The following is a 24,362-nucleotide window of genomic DNA, read 5'->3' on the forward strand; positions in this document are numbered from 1 at the left end:
CATGCAATGAGTCCTTCACAAGATTGAATAAGTGTGATCCCGGCTAGCCACCAAATTTCTTTTGCAATGATATTTGGTTGAATTTAGGTTGTTACATTGGATAATGTCTAATGCTAACGTGTAGACATGCAGAATACTGGTGACAGATTACGTTGATATTTTGTTGGTTTGATCAATAAGGGATATAATATACCTTATTTTTTCTAAATGCATTGGTTAATTATCAATTATTTTATGGCTCCTTTAATGTAATTAATATGTAACTTTTTTTTTCTTTGCAATAAATTCTACGCCACAATGAACGCTAAACAGTCTCTGGAATCATTTTGGAAAGAAGGCTACAAGTCTGACACACTGCACCTGCACTCTCCCTGTGGTAAGAATAAAAGAAAGTGGAACAGGGTAGAAAGGAAAAACCCAATCCCGAAGTTTTTGCCACAACAGTCATCTTGCCATAGAATACCCACATTTTGTCGTAAGGTATGGAGAACTTCCTCCTCATTTCCACTTATGTATGTGCACAGAGACGAGTCAATCTGAAGTTTATTCATTCCAAGCACAGGACTTTGACCGAGGAGACCAGAGTTTGAGTCCAGTGTGAAACCAAAAGTCGATGATGAGTTATTTTAAATTACATATACACTAGTGATGGGCATTTTAAATAATTTCCATATTTTCGTACTCACATTGAACTGTTAGAGTACTTGAGTTTTCACAAAAAACAAAATAAATAATAAATCTAACACTGGAATATGAATGTAAATTGGCCAACAATGCAAAACAAGTGCATTTTGAAATTAATTTATTCTATAACAAGCCTTCAATTTGTGAACCACAAATTCAAAGTTAACAAAAGAAAATCCAGCAGACCTTCTGTTGCTGCCATTACATAGCTTAGAATCAGCATTTAAGGACCATCCTAAAAGCATCTGAGTAAATCAACACAAAGCTCTACAATAGAATAAGATTCTACCCATTTTGAAAACAAAAAACAAGAATGCCATATTCACATGTGGGAGGGTCGCCAGTAATTGCTCTACATGTTGAACAAATACTGAAGTCCATATCGAGTACTCAAGCATATACATTATGTCATAACGTTATGTTAGGCATGTTTAGTTACATACATTACATGAGGATGCCCAACCATGATTATTTTCCTATATTTTACCTAACTGGTAGGGTTCTAATTCGTTATTATAGGAAACGTTGTATGAGGATACATAAGACTGACAATGGGAGTCTGGCTGACTTATGACTGAGATGAAGTTCTGTGTCATTAAATGAATGAACAAACACCAAATGAATGAATGGTCTCGAGTTCTGATTGAGTGTGCGTGTGCGTGTGCGTGTGTGTGTGTGCGTGTGCGCGTGCGTGTGTGTTCATCATGCCTAGTGTTGCTATGGTCACACCCCGCCTTAAATCCCAAACCATCTGTCAACTACATGACCAGGAAACACACACACACACACACACACCCTAACACGCACACCCTCACATCTGGCCGGAACTTCGTCCACATCCCGCCAGCATCTCCTTCCTCACACACTCTCTGTCTCTCTGTGTGCCTGTGTGATCAAACAGTTAGAAGGCCATGTTTTTGTGTGTGTGTCTCATGTTTTTCTTTCTCTGCTCTGTGATTCATAGTTGACTGATAGGCCTTTCTATGAAAGCCACAGAACCACAGAGAAGCTGAGACAGATGTATCCAGTATTTCACAAAGAGAGAGGCATTAGCCAACATGAGGGAGGTGGAGGCCATGGACCAGACACTGAAATGATTGTCATTATCAATAGGGACAGAAAATGAAGCATGAATTAAGTTGACTTATTTGATAGGAAAGGTAAATTGGGATTATCTTTACTGCTTGATTTTGGCAGGATTTGATGTTTTAAAATCTGGATATTTGGCAAATCATTTGTGCTGGGAAATTAAAAAAAGAAATGTAAAGCTTTGTGAATATAACTTATTTTCTTGGTCTTAATGCTGTGAAAGACATCAAACTTTATAACATTTGACTTACCAACATAAATATGTCAGAATTTACAAATCTACTCCCTAGCTTTCTTTGACCTTAGAACCACTGTCCTTACCAGCCAATGGATGGCTCAGGTGTCATCATGTGACCTTAATGTGAGACTTAGTCACGTGATAACAGGTGGTTGTGAAAGGATGAGATAGTAATCACTATATCTGTTCATAAAAAGGTCTCTAATGTCATATGTGGCAGTCCTTGATTTTTCCCAGGGAATTCATCTGCTATTGGGCAAAGGTGGATGTTTTTTGTGTACTTGCACTTATTTTTTTTTTTTTTTTTAATTAATAATTTTAGGGTCAGGAGGAGTGTAGAACAGGGTTCACACCTGTGGGCCCAGGCTAGTGTTTCAGTTAACTGTACAAATGCACAACAATGCAATCAAATTAAGGATCACATTCTTATGAGTGATGGTTAACATCATTGTACCTCAGCATTTGCAACATTCAGAGCATTAATATAGCAGCAAACCACTATTTGCTATGTAAAGATGTAATAGAGTAATGGTGTCCTGGGCAGAGAATGAAGTCACACTAACTCTATGTATGTTCTAATCTGAGCTTCTCTGTGGTTTGTTGTGGTAAGCTGGTCCAGCCACACATGCATGTTAGTGCATGTGTGTATCCCACTGGCTAGCTCATCGCCACCACTTTGCACTGTGCTGCTAAGGTGGTTACTGCTGAAATCGGGACAGAAGTGTCACAGAAGCAAAGAGCCCACCGTCTGATTCCCCCTGGTTAACACCATTAGCTCAGTCAGCACTGTTGCCGATGTAAAAGGTTGTTTATGGCATTAGCACCACTAGCTGCTACGTGCCGGCTCAACCACCTCCATGTTGACAACCATGTCCAGATAACTCATTCACTGAATTTCACATAGAACCCCTTTAATTCATTACTTATTTACAGTAATGCTCCACCAGACGAGCAAAATAAGTGATCAAAGTCAAACACAGCTATGATGTTGAGTGACCCAGGTGCATAGAAATTACATGGACTGAATATATTGATGTAATACTTTGAAAATGAGCGAGCAGAGAAGTTGAACATAGGGCAGGTTGAGTAGGACTTTGCAGTGAGAATCACAGATTGACAAATAGTCAGGTGAGTATGCAAGGTGGTGTATAAATTGTGAAGTCTGTTTGTGGTTTCATCCACTGTGCAATTTATGCTGTTGACTATGTTTATGTTGTTGTTATGTTGACAGCTCCATGTTGTCTTATGTTTTATTCTGCTGTTGGTTGTATGAGAAGTGTCAGGTTATTTCATTTGTGTAGCTTAAAGGGATAGTGCACCCAAAAATGAAAATTCAGCCATTATCTGCTCACCCATATGCCGATGGAGGCCCTGGTGAAGTTTTAGAGTCCTCACATCCCTTGCGGAGATCGGCAGGGGGAGCGGCTAGCACACCTAATGGCAGACGGCACCCCAGACTAATGTCCAAGAACACAAAATTGAATCCACAAAGTATCTCCATACTGCTCATCCATAGTGATCCAAGTGTGCTGCAGCCCCGACATAAAAAGTTGTTTCGAAAAACGTAATATGAACTCTGTTTTTAGCCTCACTGTAGCCTGTAGCTCTGACTGCTTCTCTGTGCTCCACGCTCACTGATGACTAATGCATCATGCACCATGTGCATCTGTATGCCACCCACAAAAGTGGCTAGTAAGAATGACTGTGTTAAACGCCACTGCCGAATTCTAGCCACATTTAGAAGGTAGACGGGTGCTAATGTCAAGCCCTGAATTTAAATGTAATGTCCCAGTAAAGCCTGACAGACGCACTGAAATAGACAATGTTTTTTGCCTAGGATGGTGAAGGCATGACCCACCCTGGCCAGTACTTGTTGCCTTTGTTGGTTGGATTGGTAAGGTTTTGGCATTAGGAGTGAGATTGGTTAGGGTCATGTTAAGAATATCAGGGTAAGCCAATCACAGGCAGAGTAAAGGCCCGAACATACTCGGGCGGAACGTATGCGGAACTCTGCGGAGGTCCACGCGGACTCAAAGCGGACGTCCGCTGGCCCTGTACGCGCAAAGCTCAGATTTTACGACCGAGCGGACTCCGCTCCACGCACCAGTGACTGCTCGGCATGTATTTTTCACATTGCAGGGATTTTTCACGGACATTTTTACAGGAAACTACAATGCGGAAGTGCGCTCGACGATGAAAGCCCGAATGACTGCGGACATTCCTCGCGGAGTCTGCTCTGCTTATAGTACGCCCGAGTATGTTCGAGCCTTAAGGCAGGTCATGCCTTTGCTATATATGATGACAACAGTTTCTCAACTGTTGAAATGCACCATATTCAGTAGGCACTGTTAATTATTAACAAGGGGTTGATTGATTGATATAAAATATTTCATTTTCTGTGCCCTAAGTTTGGATTTCACTGGATTTGTTTGCTTAGAAGATGCATGGTGCTTTGTTTCCTTCACACTGCCGCTTTTAATAATCTCCAGGTTCTGGGAACATATGATGAGACATACTGGTTTTGAACTGCTAATGAGAAGAACAAACATGAAAGAGTGTGAACATTTGTGATTAATAGAAAAAAAAGAAAAAAATGGCATTAGGGGAATAGCACTAAATTGGTTAGTGATATTAAACAGGCAGCAAATTGTTCAAATAGGTAATATAAATCATCACGTTGTAACATTACTTGTGGTGTCCCCCAGGGGTCAGTATTGGAACCAAAATTGTCTCTGTTACAAATTAAAAACCTGTGTCTAAAGTCAAAAACATTAAAATTTGTTTTACGTGGGGATGATACCACTATTTTATGCTCTGGAGAGGATTTACAGCTGCTTTTGAAGGAGATCACAACAGAAGTGTATCATTTGAAAAGATGGTTTGACATAAACCAATATGTTATTATTTGGAAATCTAAAAACTTGATATGCCAGTGCAAATTAAGATAGCTGGTGTTAATATAGAAAAAAAGTGTGTGAAAATACATTTCTGGGAGTGATACTCGATCACAAAATCGGCTGGAAACCTCAAAAAGTCCCATTCAATCCAAGCTGGCAAGGAGCATTGCAGTTATGGGAAAATCAAGGCACATACTGGGCCATAATTCAATATCGTCTACTGCTCACTCATTTTACAACATCTTAATTACTGTGTGGAGGTCTGGGGTAACACCTATTAAAGCAATTTATATACATTACACATATTACAAAACATGTTGGTTATGTTATGGTGTTATTTGGGATGTAAATAAAGTTGAGATAGGGTTTGCATATTTGATATCTAAAATTGTTGTTTATTTACAGTTGTTAATAAGTTTGGCATAGTTGTTAACAATTTTAATTTTAAATTAGAGATGAGTCGTGAGGGGGGGAAGGATTTTATAAGTGTGCACTTCTTCCAACTCCTTTTGGTGCATGTATGTTGATGTTTTGTTTTTATTTTTTGTTTTGGTCGAAATAAAGTCATTCATTCATTGGAAAGCTCTGTTTTCACTGTCCACTTTACTCTCTTAAGAAAATGGCATGTGAAATTACTTTTCTTTGACTCACTTATTTCTCCAACCGCTGTCTCTCATCTTATCTCTCTCATATGTTTATTTCACTCACTCAAGTCGCAATGTTTAGCAAAATATCCGATGTGTTTGATTGGCTGAGGAGCATCACGTGAGATGATTTTATGGGCTCTAGTTTCCCGGCGCGGCGCAGGGTGGTGCAGGGTGGCAAACCCCGCGCAGAGCTAGTTTTGAGCAGTGCAACCCGTGGCGCGCTTAGTTTGGTAGTTTGGCAGACCGAGGTGCGCTGAGATGGGTGTGGCGGCGCAGCAGGGGAAGGTGTCGACAGATCCATCTTGGCACAGTGACAGTTTTGTGCCAAAAGGCTTCGCCGAAGGTGCACTAAAAGCTCGCCAGCTGAAACCAGGTCTACTGTCAGCGCAGGGGGAGCGCAGCCAGTGTAAGCCGAAGTTTGGCTGACTGGCGAACAGTGCGCACACGTCACCAAAACCTCACAGGCAGGTTTCCAGAATGTCAGGCACATTAACAATGCAATAAATAGGCAGAAAACCACTATTCAATGCAACTATCTGCAATCAGCACATAAATGTATCTCTATATTGACTCTCCCGTCACATCTGATGTCAGATCAAAGGGGATTGGCACCATTTGGCACGTTTGGCACCCGTAATGGAAACCCAACCTGATTTGATTAACACAGCTGCAAACTAATGTGTTCACATCCCTCTCAGCCAACCACAAACAGCCACAGCATCAGATAGGGAGTATATATTTAGCATCTGTCATCTTAGAAAAGTCAAAAGAAAAGAAACAGAGTGAGACTGTGAGAGAGAAAGAGAGAGCGCGCGTGCACGAGAGAAACGCAACATTGATTTACAATTGTGGTGACCTCCTCCCAGGCTACCTTTGCATCATCAGCCCGTGGAGGTCTGCTCGCAGTTCCATATATTCGGACACTGCGAGCTTGGACCTCCCGGACCAAAACATCAGTTTCCTCCTGGGAGAAGTTTGGCCGTCTGACGCTGCTGCTCTCTTCTGCCATGGCGAATTGAGTAAACTCTCATTACGCCTTTGCACGGCGCATTTAAGGGCGAGGAGAGGGGCTCATTTGATAGGTGTGATGTGTGTAAAACCCACTCCATGCCTTCTCTCCTCCCTCTTTCCGACTTGCGCAGGTAGGAGGGATGGAGGTGGGAAAGAGGAGTAGCTGTGCCAGGCGCACGGTGTGCCAAACTTGCAAAATCCGCCTGGCCACGCCCAGTTGGTGAAGTGCAGGTGTGCTGCGCCCAGGGTCCAAAACTAACTTTTTCACTTACCACCCAGGCTGGCTGGTAAGTGAAATTTTTACCAGCCAGGCAGATATTTTACCAGCCAACCAAATAAAAATTGCTTTTAAGTGTTGTAATTTGCTATCAGTATTATTTAGCATGTCATTTGGGTCTTGTATGCGATTCTCAATCAGTATTTTAATAGTGTGCACTAATATTAGTAATAATGTATGCTGAAATATGAATAACTGTTTCAACAGTTAAGTGTAATATTTGGGTTAATAAATTCTGTAGTATTCTTACTACAGTGCAAAAAGAATCTTTCATTAAGGAATTTTACATGAATCACTGACTTCAGTCCCCTTTGAAAAGTTGAGACAAGATTTTAGCTCGACCAGACTGCAACAGCAGGGCCTGCCCTATATAAACATGAATGTCTGACCAGTGGTGGACAAAGTATTCAACGACAAGACTTGAGTGAAAGTAAAGATACTCTTGGTCAAATATTACTCCAATATAAGTGAAAGTTGTTCAGTCATTTTTTTTTATTTAAGGGAAACTGCACCAACTGATTAACATACAAGTAAAGAACAGTCCCTTCATAAGTAAAGAACAGTCCCTTCATAAGTAAAGAACAGTCCCTAAAGTGTGGTGAGGTTTGTGGATGGTTACCTGCAACAAAGAGAGAAATGTGAACGGCTCGTTTCTCCTCTGACACAACACATACCTGTGTGATCGCAGCGCACCGAAATTCTCGCGCGAGCCCGTTCACATCAGACGCGCATTTCTCCACGCCGGTCGACAAGTGGTTCTGCTCCCAGCTGTTGTCTCTGTCACATTTGGGGCTGTTTTTCCATCATGGGTAACTGCCCGGCTTGACACATTCGCTCGCGGCTTGCGCAGAAAATAGACCAGACACCAAAACGATCACTGCGGGGCAGCTCTGCGGCCGGTGTGGATGACACAATCGGCTAACATGGGCGCCGCAAGGAAACTGGCTTTGCTTCTCGGCGCTCCGAGGCTATTCACAGCGCTTCAGCGTGCGGTGTGGCCCTGGCGTTACTTGACCAAAGATCGTCTCTGCCTGAAATGCACATTACTCTGCCAGGAAACCAGCCGATACCAGCACCGTTCTACAGTAACAAAAAATGCATTTTCTGCTGGTAAAAAAATAACTCGCCAGAGTGGCGAGTGGTCTTAAAAATTTACCAGCCAGAGACAAAATCTACCCATAACTGGCGAGTGGCGAGTGTTAGTTTTGGACCCTGGCTGCGCCCCCGCCTCACCCGGTCTGTGAAACTAGAGCCCAATGTATGCAATTGACCTATGGCTAAGTCCCGCCCTCAAACGCGATGAGCCAATCACAGTGCGTATAACCATTCCCATACACTCGGACATTCTCTACCTGGACGTTCACTGAAATGCATTACAGAAAGTCAGTTTTGTTCGGTTTTATGAGCTTTTTCGGAGATTTGAAGTATATAAATGATCAAACGGTGTGCATGGGGTACATGCAACTCTGACACAAGGTATCCTGAGAGGCTGGGCGACGAGGTGTATTTTTTACCCTGGAAAGAATTATAAAGTTATCTTTAACATCTCTAGCTAACGTTAGCTAAAGTTAGCCTAACGATCCTACCTGCGTTGTTCATCATGTCACCTTGTTTGCTGGGAGTTCATTAGCCTATTTTGTTCTAGTTTTGTACTTTGGTGATCATACATCATTGTTTGCTGTTGTCCAAAGGGCTCTAGTTAAACTAACGTTAACTTCTGGAGCTTAGCTTCATTAGCTTATCTGTAATCGCAGAGATAACAAAGGTTGGCAAACGTTATGCTGAATGATTCAATGTAAATACTGTAGCACCAAACTAACAGAGAGACACTCTTGGTAAAGATGGTAAAAAGGCCGTTATCCTTTTCTCATATTCTGAGCCAAAAACCTTAACTTCAGTGGCACTTTATCTTGTTGTCTTTGATGGTGACGGCAACGAGATGCGGTTTATCACGCTTACACTGTGACCTGTAAATTTTGGCTTGTAATTTAAGCTTTTCATCAACCTTCTCAACAATAAAATTATTAATATATTCCTCCAATGCATAGTTTAGGCCCTTTTGGTTACTTCTCAATGACATCTGATCGTTATGTCCCCAAAAATCATCAGTTGCCTCCTGTGAAATGCCGTGTACTGTGACACCTGCCATCGCGCCAGTCACTGAATGTTGATAGTTTGTCCGAGTGAGTGGAGGGGGGCGTTACTTAGCCATAGGTCAATTGGTCTGTGAGTTTCCTAAAACAGTGCTACAAATGTGGCACCAGTTAAAAAGAAACATGTTGTCAAAATCTAATAATCTCAATAATATATCAGTTAGAGGTCTGGGTCCAGATAGGATGGTGTCCGCGTCTGAAACCGGGGAATGCAGAGGGACTGCAAGTTAACAAGGGGGATGCATTTTGATGATTTTGCTAACAAGGGAGATGGTGTATCTAGGCCTATGTACAAGAAATGACTGTTTGCATACTTAACAGTAACATACACATTAACGTAAAAAAAGGCATGACCTATTACTTAAGATCATTAGGCCAGTATTTCCATATACCCTCACAATAAAATAAACAATATGTAAGGGGTTCATCATTTTATGAACTCTTCACATTATGCTTGAAACAAGCTAGTTCATACAATGTGTCACACTTTGTTTTTCGCAATACAACAAGCTCTTTTTTACAAGCCTTTATTGATGGTGGGCACTGATATCAAGTGGAATGGCCTAGCCAACACCTTCTCATCCCAAGTCGTCACTCATCCCCGCCTTGTCAGTGGCCTTTTACTTCTACATATTATGTGCTAGATATTCCTGTGTGTCTTTTGGTGACATTCCAGGATGCTTCAACCAATGCTGGGATGTCAACAAAACTACATGGTTAGGTTTAGGCGACAAAAGCACACGGTTATGTTAAAAAAGAAATATCATGGTTTGGCTCTACATTAATACAGGAAGTGAACACCAGGCTCTTGGGTGAAAGTCCGGGGCTTTTTGGACCCTATAGGGATCTTCCAGCTCCTTACATTACGTTGTTACTGCAGTGTAGTGCAGTGCAGTGCATCATACTGCTGTGACAGGTGCCGTCCAGCCAACTGGCAGGGTATCATAACACTGCGAAAGGTCACGTCTGGCTGCATAACATACTAACGCCGCCCGGCAGTGTATCATACTGCCTTGAAGGATGGCTTTTGGTGTCAAGTGTCTGATGCCAAAATCAATGACAAAGCTGGTCTAGCTCACAGTCCAGTTTATTTTTAAGGTGTTGGACGGGTTGAATTCAGGGTTCTGTGCCACCAGTTGAGTTCTTCTGCACCAAACTTGAAGCATTCCTTTATGGAGCTGGCTTTGTGCACAGGGGCACTGTCATGGTAAAATATGAAAAGGGTCAAACTGTTGCCACAAAGCTGGAGGCATGATGTGGTCTAAAATTTTATGTGCTGCAGCCTTAATATTTCTCTTCATGGAGCTAAACCTGGGAAAACAGACCCAGACCAAAGGGACACAAAAATATGTAGACAGGGTGTTTACTTTTGGCCATATAGTTTAACAATGCCAATGAAATCAAAACATAACAAAAGGAAGGAAACAGAGAGACAAGTATAAGAAATAAAGGAGAGGGGAAGGATTGTGAGAAACGAAAGAAAAGAGAGTGGTGAAAACATTTTTGGGGAATGCTACTTTCATTCACAGTGGCACCTCCTCCTCCTCCTCCTCCTCCTTCTGCTCATTCCCCCACTACACACACACACACACACACACACACAAAACCATCCATAATTGATGCTAGCTGTAGGCAGTCACTGGCGGGCTGGACTTTACAGCGTAGCTGGATGTGCATGGAGGAAGGCAAAGGCAAGATGGTAGAGCAGGTACTTCTGAGAATACACACTGTTTTTCTTCCACCTCTCTCTCTCTCTCTCTCTCTCTCTCTCTCTCTCCTCATTGTCCCTCTCTACACTCCCTCTCTTGCTCCACGCTGTTTGTGCTGTGACTGCAGAAGGCAGCATGCTGCATGCTCCTTTTGTGTGTTGTATGTGCGCTTATGAGTGTGTGCGATTATGATTGTGACTATATGCAGTACATGTAGGTTCGCAGGGCTGCGTGCTCTGCTTATGTGTGTGTCGGTTTGTATCTCTTTCCCTCTGCCTCATTTTCTTTTCATCTTCATCCATGGTAGGTGCTAGCAAGAGTCGATAAATGTACGCATGAGAGAGAGAGAGAGACAGAGAGAGAGAGAGAGAGAGGGAGAGAGAGAGAGAGAGAGAGAGAGGAGCTGCAGCTTTGTTTTGGAAATGAAACCAAGGAACCCTGTGAGCTGGAAAAGGTTTGTTCAGCAGTGAGAGGAAAAGAGAGTCAGGGAATAGGAAGGAGGGAAGGAGAATGAGAAATATTGTTTATTTTATTTGTAAAGGAACATGTATTAAATGAAACAAATGTTATTTGGTGTATTGTACTGTGTTGTAAATGAGCTTAGAAAATAGGTTCAATTTTTTCAAGTCAGTACGATACTCAAATGTATGCATCTTTAGAGAGTTACATTTGTAACACTAACTGTAAGGGAGTAATAGCAAAACATCACTGTCTAAAATCTAGGTTCTGGTCGGAGGATGTTAAGCAAAACACAGCAACGACTTAATGCAATAACTGGGTACATTTATTGATAGAAAAAATTAATTAAACATTTCTCTCAGACTGTGCTGGTTCACCTTCTGTTATACTTGAACAAAATAATAAAGCAAAGCACAGTAACGCACATTCATTCTGGTTATAGAATAACCACAAAAAAATAAAATAAACTCACTTAGCCAACTTTAGTTACTGTACCCGGGTACTTAACAATTCTCTTATCAGTTCTTTCTCCACAACTGTAGAGTAGGATCCTTCTTGTAGAAAGTTAGCTCAAGTTCAGTTCAGTCAAGTCAAAAGTTTTTTTTTTTAGTCACTTTGTTTCCTTCTCAGTTCAGTCTTAGTTGTTTCTGCATAGGGGCCCCTTATGTTCTTTTCAATTGTCAAATCTTATCTGGAATCCGCGTGGAAAACTGGCACGTCCAAATCCATGGAGTGGCTCCGTGATTCCTCCACGTGAAGTAGCAGTGGCGACCGGGCTGCCTCCCACTGCTGGAAACACCTCGAGTCGCAGTCCTCCTCTCTCAGAAATCGACCATAAAAAAAAACAACCTGCATAGCGTATAATTTAACCTTAGTTAAAGTCCATTTCTTCCTTTAAACTATGCAGTATTAGTAACATCTTAGCAATTCTCTTTTCTATCAACTTACTGTTTCTCAAATGTCCACAGTATAAAACATAAAACATGCCCTTCAGAAAATAAAACTGACAAAGCTATTCTTCCTGCTAATAATAATAATTCACGCATTTCGCATGAATTCAACGGTGCTGAGTTTTCTTACAAACAACTCATGTTTCTCCGATTGGTTTTTTCCATCCACATTCATGAACGAGCATGAGCTAACAGTTTTAAGCTAGCACTCAAAGAAAAACACACTCACCGGAGAACAGTCATTGAAACACATTAGTTCGTGGTCCTCCTTAACCCTCTGGCAAAACAATAATACTCCGAATGGATTTACTTCTTCTTGGACAACAATAACACCAACTTATTAGAATATAACATTTACTCCACGCTGCTCACGAAAAGCTGCACTCGTGTTTCCACTGCATTCATTGTGCTTTTAGTTTCGTTTTCACTTCCTACTTCTCCTCCCCTTTGTTTCTGACTTTTGACTCATTTGTGGACGTTATGCGCCCCCTTTTGGAATTTAACTGTAACTACATGCATAATCTTATCACTTTAAATCAACTTGATATGTGTCTAATTTATGGGGGTTACACATTGCTGTAGTCATTCCCCCTGTTCATATCGGTCACAAGGGGATCCCTTCCTAGCAAGACTCCATTGTTAAAGTTTGGGGACGAAATGCCCCAAAATTTAGTCAAAGTGAAACCAAAACATCCAGGTTCTGTTCCAGTTGTAAGAAAACATTAATCAAAATCCTACTGTGTTTACATGGACATGAGTATCCAGCCCTGTACTCATTGCCAACTTGTCAAATACTTCTGCTTTGTCAGCCCTATACACACCACCAGGTGATGTACATAGGGCGGGTGGAAGGGGTGGTGGAAGGATCCAACAAACCCCAGACTTTCACCTGAGAGCCTGCTGTTTGCTTCCTGTGTGAATGCAAAGTGAAACCATGAAACTGAATCAATGCTTTTGTTCCCAAACCTAAGCAAGTACTTTTGTTGCACAAGGAAATACAAAAAATAGGTGTTTTACCTTCATTGTAAGTGTATTTTGAAAAAGACTGTATGCATCTTACAAGTAGAAACTATTAATTTCCTGTGAAAACAGAAGTGTATTTTGAAAAGACACAATGCAAGCATAAACTGACATGCTAACCTGGTCTCACTCCAAAGTCGTCAAAGTCCGGCACTTGGTCAGTGACTTCCAGCAACAGACACCGTCCTTTCATGTCGGCATGATACACGGCCGGTCGCTGTAATAGTTTAATAGCGCCAGGGTGTCAAGGGGAAACAAGGTGGGACAAGAATGAAAGTAAAGGCGTGAAAGTCCAAATATAGTGGGCGGGAGGGGTTGTGGACGGGTCCAACAACCACTGACTTTCACAGGGCAGGCCGGTGTTCTCTTCCTGTAAGATTGTAAAGCCAAACCCTGGTCTTTTTTTCCTAAACCCAACCACGGGCTTTTGTTGCCTAAACCTAACCACGTCCATGTGTTGGCTTAACATAACCATGTGTGTTTGTTGTTAAAGGAAAAAAAATGTCAATTTGTGGTATTGTACCAACATAGTGCATTTATTTTGAAAGAGACTGTATGCAAACTATAAATTTCCTATGAAAACAGAAGTGTATTTTGAAAAAAGACAATGCATGTAAAAGACAGAACTTGACTTGCCCTAAACGTCAACAACCAACACATCCAGGGTACCTAGCACATCGTTTCTAGACATGGAAAATCCATGACCAAATGTCAATATGTGATGAGGCTGGTGTGATAATGGGTTGAATATGCCGTCCCGGAAAGTCAACAACAGACACAGGAGAATACACAGTGCTTCATATTAACACGTGAACGTCTACTGACAAAGCGGTGTTATTCTGACAAGCTGAGATCAGAATGTGTTGGAGTATCCTCCCCTGGCAGGAAACGCAGCGATGTCTCAGTAAAAAAACACCACTTTTGCGGTACTATCACCTCTAAACCAAGGGGAAAGGTCGCTAAAAAACACCTATGTCTGGGGGTTCCAGCCAGCTCACATACTACATAATTTTAGAAACGTTGATGTGATACATATGACATGTACAAATGTAACCCGTTCATAGTTTGCGTAAATGTACAATGCCAACATTTTCTCCTGGTGACTGGACTGACCTGTCACTGTCACTACCACCAGGGGAACACTACAGAGCCTTTTTCATGGCCAAAAGATAAAACTCCATTTCTTTATTGTCATCATTGTTTGTGTTTCTGTTACATCACTTGGCTGAAGCCATGCCTGTGTAGGTAGTCATCAGCACTCAGTAACCTGGATGAAGTGTATACGTGCAACAGTATCCTGGTTTCTTTTGGAAAACTTCCGCTAACATATTTGGGTTTTTTATAAGTGGGATAAGGTCTTATCCAGGTTTCTGAAATCGGGCTGTGTTGTTTACATGTGTACACACATAAACAGGATGCTTATAAAATTAAATGATAAACAGAATGTGTTTATGTCCATTAGCAAGCTGGGGGTCAAGTGTATCTGTAAAAGTTTTTAGACAGCTGAGGTCACAACAAGAGAGTCAAAAAAATGAATCTTGAGGAGAGGCCAAGTTACGGTGACTTAAGAACCTGTTCTGTAGTTTTTTCATCTGATCTTTGTTTTTTCTCTGCTCTCAAAATAATCACTTAACTCTGTTAAAATCACAATGGTTTCAGTTTGTTGAGTTGCCTTAGCTGGTGCAGATTTGGCATAGAATATGGAAAGTAAACATCCAGAGATAGTATTTACTTACAGAATTAAGAGAAATAGAGGCCAGAGAAGAAGCAATGTCAATACTTCTTCAATGTGGTGTAGGTTGGACAAATCAAGTGGGTATCCTCCAACATTACAGTTGTTTGAGTAAGGGCCCGTGCTGAACTGTAGTGCGGTCTGTTACTGGTGCTATGGTAAAGTCTGTCTTTCATTGATTTGTTTTCCCCCTACATTAACCCATTAACCTTCACTCATTAAGCCCTCACACCAACCATCTTCTTCAGCAACTTCAAACTTCAATGGAACCTCAACCCTAATCCCAAGTTGTACAGGAAACACTTTTATGATCTATCATCACAGTGAGAGCAAATGTGGACAAAATCTTTTTTTTGCTTTCATGATATACAGATGTTTGAATTTTTCAGAGAAGTGTCAACACAGAAATAATTTTTTTTCCAATCAGATCTGGACCACTTTCAAATGTGTACCACTGCCTTGTGGCCTTGTGACTGCTGTGAGAATGCTCACATCAAAATTCATTTTTAACCCATACATGCATGGCTTTTTCCACATCAAACTTCGGTGCACTGATCACTCATCATACAGTGATACTTTCTGACAGGGATAGCTTGCCCACAAACCATGACAGCCTTGTTGTGAGGCGTCGGCAGAGATATTGGACTGTACATCCCAGTCTAACTCTGAAGTTGGTCAGTGACTTCCAGTGTCAGACGGAGCTGAAAAAAGCTGCCCTCTTATGTCGACATGATACGTGGCTGCCAATATCCTTTAGTGGAACCTGGTGATGACAACAAAAATTTGTTCAGACGTGGTGTGTTTATTTTGAAAAAGACTTAATGCAAACTGTACATTTCCTTTGACATGGCATCCCGAAAACATCACACACCCAGGGTAGCTTACATGTCATATCTTGACGTACAAATTCCATGACCAAATGTTTATATGTGACAAGATCTAAGTGAGAATGTGTTGGACTGTAACCCTGGAAATCCTAACATTTGAAAACTGTTGTTCTATAGGGTGTCGGCTCGGATTGTGAACGACATGTGTTGTACGCAATAATCCATCATTTCATCTCGTGTAGTGTGTCATAGTAGACGACAACCGTCGCCACATCTGGGAGGCCTCATGACTTTCCAACAGAAAGTCTAGCATGTTTGATTTTCATTTTGTAGTTCACGATTTCTCCCATCACATCCGTCACTTTGACCAGAGTGATAAAGTGCCAGACAGACAACTGTATGACAACAACACCCCAGCCTTTTTGATATGTGTAGAGATGTTACCACAGAGTAAAAAGGGAAAAACTGATGATGACTGATGATGTTGTGAAACAGCTGAGGCACTTTAGCATCCCAGTGAGTACTGCCATTAGTATCAAGCTAGCAAACAATGTTATTTCTACACAATGGAGACGGACATAGAGTAATACAATTAAAAAATACAGGCGGGGCTTTTACTCACCACAACTGCAGAGGCTACCGGCTCCATTTGAAACAGACTACATTATAAACGGGCTGTTATTTATTATTCACTCTGTATTTTTATATTTTTACTTTTTAGTCGTTCCTGATTGCCTTCATAAAGTTAATGCATAGCGCTGTCATTTCAAACTCAACACTTCTAACACTAACTTTGGTTGAGAGAATCCCTTCATTTTCTAAATAGGCTTTTATTGTGAAACATTTGCAGGAGCTTGCTGTGAAGGATTCAGTGACTTTCATGTTTTCATACGGTACTTCAAAAGGTAGCTCCCGCCACCTGCTGGTGCTTTTTTACGTTATTACAACAACATGTCGGCTGGCACATGAACAGACTCAGCGATTGAAATAATAGTAAAAGTAATGAAAGTAGGACAAGAATAACCCGATGACATCACACACGTGATGACGGATGGGGATGATTAGTATGGACCATCGTGTAGTGTGTCATGTCTGTCGGCCAAGTCACGGCACAATTTTATGACTCCACAATCGCCTAATGTGACATAGTTACTGTCAGAACCGACAGAAATGTTGTACAGTGTGAATCAGGCATAACACACACTCCCAGACAGAAGGACATTAGTACTATGCAGAATGACATCATCAGACCTTCCTGCTATGGGTCCATGTCATTGGTCTGACAGCCCACTGGTCCGACATCCCATTAGCGTGACGGTCTGTGGTGCTGAACGGCTCCCGGCGAGCGTATTTCTGCCTTGATGGTGCACCACGACCGGCTCTGGGTCAGCAGGGAAAGGCTTGAGGTGAAGCAGGCTCACAGCTTATGTGTTTGCCACTTTCTTTTTCATTTTAACCCACACCATGATCTTTTCCTGACCCTAACCAAGTGGTTTTTGTGCCTAAACCTAACCAGACCTTAACCACAGGGCATCATGATGATTTCGGAACAACGGGACTTCGGAACAATGGGTTTAATATGGTCGGAACAATGGGATGTTGGACCAATGGGCTGTCGGACCAGTGGGCAGTTCCCCCTACTATAGGGATCATCTGGGAGATGACGCTTACCCATGTCATTGATTGTTTTTCCCCTAAATGTCTGTTTTGCAAATATGATTTTTTTTTTTGTTATTCCAACACACTTGTTTATTCTTTTATTTTAATGCATATGAGGAACTTCAGGGAAGAGATTTGTTCACACTTATGTCAGATATGGGTCACTTTGAACATGAATGTGCAAAGTTTATACAGAAAGATTGGATCTGGAGAAATAATTGGAACTGATCAGTAAGCCCTGTAATTTGAGTGCAGCCTTAGTTGGGGAAACAGACTTCATCACACAGACAAAACACTGGCATTAAACCTACAACTGACTTCCAGGATGAAGACACCCACTTGATTTGGCTCATATTGGCATGAGACTACCCTCCCAAGAAAAACAGTGGCATATGTTGTTTGATCAAATGCCCAAAACGACCTGTGCTTACATTTACCTGACAATGACCTCTAAAGCTATGTGAGTTATGACACTTTTTGGTCTGGATAAAAGGTAGAAGTAACATCAGATCCTCAAAACCATGTAGAGAGGTGAGAGTAGGTGGGTAGGTCAGGGAAGTGTCAGAATTTGACACAGGATAACTCTGTTTTTTCCTACCCATTATTTTGACTACAGTATTTTTCTGATCTCTGATTCCTAACCTTACCCAAGCAGTTCTTTTAACCATGGCAAAACATGTTCTCTAAAACTTAACAAAGTACTTATTTTAAGCCAAACCCAGATATTTACTGAACTTTAACTAGATAGCTAGATAGCTCTGACTGTATTTTGTATAGGGTAAAGTTCCTGTTGACCAGTTCTCCTAGAATTTTGAATGTGGTGACATTTGATGTATTGCACAAGAGTTTTCTAAAGAAAAACATTTCTTTGGATTTAGAGAGTAAGACTGACAGAATGTCTGGCAAACCATAATAGCATACATGCTGGAACTTATCTTGACAAAGAATAGTGTATGCATCCGCCCAGTACATCTGTGCAGTGTTTTACGCTGTAAGAGGCCAGATCTGATTGCTAAGCATGCGTTTTGGTGTTGGTCTGTAATGGGTTGGGTGTTTTCCCCAGCTTCCAGTTATTATTTCTAACCCACGTTTAGCCTAACCCTCCCATCTCACTGTCAGAGAGAAGTGAATTAGCATATTTCCAAAAAAATGTCAAATTTTCTTATAAGCTAATTACCAGCTGCGACAATGTTGCAACAGCTGGTAATCATAGTGAAATGTGATCCAGGTGATAAGAAATTGTAGCAGAAGCTACCAAAGTTTGGGTACTATGTCTATCTGTCTGTCTGCCCACCCATCCGTCTGTGAGCAGATTTTGTCAATGTGTAATCGTTGCAAGATAGAGTAATAAAACTTTACAGGAGTGTAGTTGAAATCAAAATGAAGGGGGTTAGGAAGCAGGGAAGCCCCCCCTCTTATCAAAGAAAGGTGTGTGCAATGCAAGGCTCCAGAGTCAGTGGTTTTAGAGATGGGTAGCTTTTAGCCATTTCTTGAAACTTTTCCTGAGAGGAAAAATACTGCTTATAACAACGCAGGTTTCACATCGCACACAGTAAAGTAACTGATCTGGTAACATCATGTCGAAGTAGGTCAGACATGGAAAGAAACATGACAATCAAATGATCAGACTTGTTGGAAACAAACACCCTGATCTGAAAAGAAATGCAACCATAGAATTACTACCCAAACTGCCTGTTTACAGACTCACTTCCTGCTTCAACTTTGACCCTCTGTATTGTAGTTGTGCACACAGTTTTACTGTTCAATGAGGGATTATGAACAACATTTCAGGTCAAATAAACAGTTTGTTTCCAACCTGCCTGGTCATCTAATTGCTTGTGTTTCTTTTCCTGTTGGACCCATTTTTGGAGATGTTGCAAATTTCCAAGAGTTCAGCAGTCACTTAAGTGACTACAATGTTACATTGAACGGTCAGCACAAAAAATAAAAGCCCAATTCATCCTAAATTACAACTTATGTCATCTGACAAAGTGTTCCGCTGTCTTTCACAGAAAATTCCTACTGAACAAATGGAGCATGACTAAAAGCTACAGTACAGTACCTTATGGAAGTCAAGATTTTAACAAAAGTAAGAGACACGGTCGATTTATGGATGAGGGGCCAAGGCATTTAAAATTTAAAACACAACACAAATTTGAGTAGAATCAGCAATTGTCTTTTGAGAAATAGTGAAGTAGTTTTAGAGTAGAGTAACACAGGGAAGCATAATGAGTGACGGTTTTACTCTGAAGAAGGAGACAAAGTCCTTCCCTCTGTGAGCTTATTCTAAATTTTAATTGTATTCCTTCAGTTGCCTGTGTTTGGTGTGCGTGCGTGCGTGCATGTGTGTGTGTGTGTGTGTGTGTGTGTGTGTGTGGGGGGGGGGGGGGGGGGGGGGGGGGGGGGGGGCAGTGCTCTGCCACGTGAAGCATATTTCAGCCTTCTAAATGTGGTTCTCATTACACAGCCGAGCATTTAGCCAAGACTCACTGTCTGCATCCCTTTCTCTCTCTCTCTCTCTGTCCCTCGCTCACTCTCACTTTCTTTTTCCTACATATGGCTGCACCTCTCTCTCTCTCTCTCTCCCTCTCTCCCTCTCTGTCTGTAATGGCTGAGATAGAAATATCCCACAGGAGTAACCTCTTTCACATACACACTCACACATACTTACACACCACACTAAGTGTTTTGAGGGCACATTCTTTTTTTTACTTGGATGTCTCCACTATATATTTTTTTTTGTGAATCACAGCTGCAGCCAGCTGAAACCACATTTCCAAAACTCATAATTCTCACTGAGACTTTTTGTCATGTTTGTTTTGAGCTAAATAGTCACTGCTGAGGTGTTTTGTAGTTTTTGTCTGGTCATCACAACTTGCCTATTTTGGTGTTTGTGAGTAGGTTGGGAAATATCCTCTGTACATGATTACTGTAATACGGGACATATACTGACATTATTCCCTTAACTGTATTTGAAGTTTGTGGATCCTATCTTGCACCCAGTGCAGAGCGGCAAGCAGTGCAGCACAACTGTCATTGCTCGTTTCAGACCGACACAGTTGTCATTTTCACAGCCGGTACCCACGTAGTGTAAAGAGCAAATGTACTTGCAACCATCTGTGCGCCAAATGAGCGTTCTAGATCTAAAAATGAAACGTGGCCATGCACATTGTTTTTTGAGGCAGCATAAAGTGAAGTATTTTCCTGCTATTTAAGGGCTCATTATTCAGATAGTAAGATGTGCCTTCATTGGAGGGTTCATAACGAGTGGACACTCTGCTTGTTACACACAGGGACATGTGTCTGGGTTGCAGGTGGGTGAAATGATACATCAGGAATGAGGAAAATATTAATGACATTCTGATGACATCAGAGCAGAGCTGCAGAGTTGCTGTCTGACTCCACATTAAGAGACTTACACACGGGGAGCAGTGTAACTTTATTGATTATTTCAGAAGCTAAACGTTTAGTTCTGTTTCCTCTGTCAAGTTCACAACTACAGTTTTTAGTTTTGCTGCTTATATGTCCCAAAAACTTTTGCTACAGTAACGTTACTGCTCTGACTGCACTACTCTCAGCAGAAAACTGCTCACTTCTCCAATTTGCAGAATCCCCTTTACCCCTTACGTCTTGCTTAGTGTCCAGATTATAAACTATTTAACTAGAAAAAGTTATTGGACATGCCCTGAATGCACTTACGCTATGTACTTTAGACCATGAGCGATAGTTTGTTTAAATATGGCCTTGTATCTAAGAAGAGCAGCTCCACTCTACATCTTGTTAAGAGGAAATGCATTGTTGCACTTTTACAAGCCCTGCTACACCAAGACACTGGTATTAACTCTCAATGTGTATCTGCTTAAAGAAATCTAATCACAGGCCTTTGCATTTACACCTGTATTATTAAGTGTACTTGTTATCTTAATATGCAAACTAGAGAGGTGGACTTATTAAAAGACATGGTGTGTCCCAGGTGAAGGGAATGCTGTGTGGGAGGGGAGAGGAAATCTTAGCTTTGTGATGCCTAAACTGGACAGATGTCATTTACACCCAGTGGCGATCAGACCACAGTGCCACCTAGACCACTTCCAGGACACCATTTTTACTTAGTATTAGCACTGAATTTGTATCTGGGAATGACATCTGGTCTGTAATCAGTTTTTGGCAATTACTCTTGATTCTTGCCACATAGTGATCAGCTCTAAATAGGCCTATTTAACTAACTAACTAACTAACTAACTAACTAACTAGGCTAACATTGTCTCTGGTCCCTCATAAGTCTTCGAAAGTGATGCATCTGTATGAGCTCTGCTGACTTTTCCTCGGGAAAGGAGGAACTTGTCTGTAGCTTTTGGATAAACAGTGTGAAATAGCAAGAAGAGGAGGAGTTAGATCATCTTCCAACTTGCTGTGTGGATGTTTTCTTAAGAATGTTGGTAAACTGCACAAAATGTGAGCCAGACCACTTCCAGATGTGGTGCACCTTCCATATCCCAACAAATCCTCCAGACTACATCATGTTATAAGTACCTGATTACCTTTCTAAATTAACCCACATAACCTATGTGATGTGGACCCACATGTTTCTTTTCTTTATGATTAATCTATAGTAAATGTAATGTAGTTTGGCCTGCACAAGTTCAATAAATAGTATTTATTGTACACTAGCAGCTAGCCATTGTTTCAAGTTGATTAATGTGTGTGTTGTTCAGTCAATGTGTGCCCTCTATAATCATGTGGATAACCCTGGTCTCTCAGTGATGGATAAATTGGCTCCTATTAGACAGTACAGCTCTCAGAGTAGGTTTCCTTGACATGGACCACAGTTGTATGCAAGTAGGTGTGTGATAGCAGTGTTGTAATAGAGAAACAGTCAGAAGTAGGGAGCTGTGATTGAAGAATAGACTCTACATACATATAAATATATGCTAAATAAATCTGTACTGTAAATGTGTGCTAATAATTGACACTGAATACAATAGGACTATTGTGAGTTACCATGAAGTAATGCTTTTAAACCTGAAAACTGTAGTTGTAGATTATGTGGTAAAGTTAAGGATTAAACAAGATAGGCTTAATGATGAAGAGGATTCACAATCCAACAGTGCTGGTTGGAACAGCCTGTTGTCATTCCCAGGGCGTCAGATTCTGATGCTTTGTGAAGCTGCTTGGTGTGCAATATTTTTTACCAAAGACAGCCTTTTACATTATTAGGCACAGGCACTTCCAGTTGCCTCTCTGTCGGCTCCGCTAAATTTGTGCTACATTTGTACTAAATTTGTGCTAAATTTAGGCTCTTATGTCTATTTTGCAAGTCTTGGTGGTGCTTTTGTGGTTAGCTTTGGATGGTGATGACATGTGGCTGTGAGTCACTCATTGGCATGGTATCAACTCACCAGTCTGTAAACTCCCCTTCTGACAACTTCTAACTAGCTAGCTGCTAGCTAGCCAGGTTGAGATTTTTAAATGTAAACATGGGTGAACATCGAGGAAAGGTGGAGAAGATGGGCACCAGCTGACCTAGCATCCTGCTAGACATTTTATAGGCATTTGTCTAGCCAACCTGCATTTAAGGTGAAATACTGTACCTCCATGGGTTTAAGGTGTATTACCCCCTGTGTATTACCCCCCTAGATAATAAACTAGCTGACCCCCAGTGCTGCGTCAGTTTCTAACAAGATATCAGAAACTCTAATATCCTTTGATTCACTAATACTTGGCTAAATCCTGGACAGTTCCATTCAGGTAGGTGACTCTTTTTCTGTATGCCAATCTGACAGAACAGAGGACTCTGGTGAGAGAAGCAGAGGAGGCATGTGCCTTACAGTGAATAAGGACTGTTATGTCGGTGGGATTGTGAGGTGCTATCTAATTCCTGCAGTGAATCACTGTACTAAGCAGAGCCGGCTGCAGCTCAGAGTCGCTGCCTGTATGCAGGTGGAGCAACCATATGGCCGCTGAGGTTGGGATATGTTGACAGTTAAATCATTCCACAACCACAAACATGGATTACCAAAACCATCCAGAAAACATCAACAATTACAAAGCAGAAGCCACCAATGCAAAAGATGCTAAAGAGGTCCTAAATTACAGTGCAGTCAAGGGTGCTAATGAGATCACATTCACTGGAGTTGTACCTTGTATAATTCCATGTGACAAATGATTGATTGATTGATTGATTGATTGATTGATTGATTGATCGATCGATATTATGAGATGCACCAGTTGGTTTTTTTTTTTGTTGTTTTTTTTTTTTTAAGATTTTTATTTTGGGCTTTTAGCCTTTAATGAACGGGACAGAGGAAAATGGGGAGAAAGAGAGAGTGGGGGGACGACATTCAGCAAAGGGTCACAAGCCGGAGTCAAACTCACGACCGTTGTAGCGAGGCATCACCTCTATATTTGGGGCGCCGGCACTATCCACTAAGCTACCAGCGCCCCCATGCCCCAGTTTTTTAAGTAACTTCAATGTAAAACCCATATGTGGCAATACTTGAAGCTAAGAGCAAATGACATATATATCAAGTAATGTTACAAAACAAATGTACTTATTTCAACCCAAAACATGATCTTTTTTCTAAACCTAACCAAGTAGTCCTTTTGCCTAAACCTAATAGCAACTGTTTCCCAACTTTAAATACAATGTGTTTCAGCTGTGTATCACATAGATATGCTAAAGTTTAAAGCAAAACGTTAAAAGTATGCGAGTCAGTATATATGTAAGTATGTAAGTATATGGTGACCTGGATATGACAACAGGTTGACAGTGATAAATATATACAGTACATAATGATTTCTAGTCTTGCCAGTTGCATGTACATATGATGTGAAATTTGTCTCAAGGCTGAGCCAATGGAGAGCTAAGGAAGTATCCAAAATGGAAAAGTTCACTCTGCTGCCATGTATGTGCTTGATAATCTTCTCATTAGACTGTTTTTTTTGCTGACATTCAGGGTCTAACAAAAACTAATTAATTTATCCTCTAGGGACATTAATATCCACAGAAAACT

The 24,362-nt window shown here is 41.2% G+C and overlaps 1 protein-coding gene across 10 annotated transcripts in view; it reads left to right on the forward strand.

The window, feature by feature from the left end:
* rbfox1 (RNA binding fox-1 homolog 1) overlaps positions 1-24,362 on the forward strand; it is a 554,543-nt gene that overhangs the window by 446,191 nt on the left and 83,990 nt on the right. The window contains exon 1 of one of the 10 annotated variants that reach the window (XM_033644551.2): positions 10,613-10,704. The exons of the other annotated variants lie outside the window; for them this stretch is intronic. Coding sequence (XP_033500442.2) covers positions 10,666-10,704 — 39 coding nt within the window. The 5' untranslated portion in view covers positions 10,613-10,665. Of the gene's footprint in view, positions 1-10,612; positions 10,705-24,362 lie in introns of those variants that run through there. 10 annotated transcript variants of the gene reach the window in all.

This window comes from Epinephelus lanceolatus, chromosome 18 (assembly GCF_041903045.1).
Source record: "Epinephelus lanceolatus isolate andai-2023 chromosome 18, ASM4190304v1, whole genome shotgun sequence".
Taxonomy (NCBI): Eukaryota; Metazoa; Chordata; class Actinopteri; order Perciformes; family Serranidae; genus Epinephelus; species Epinephelus lanceolatus.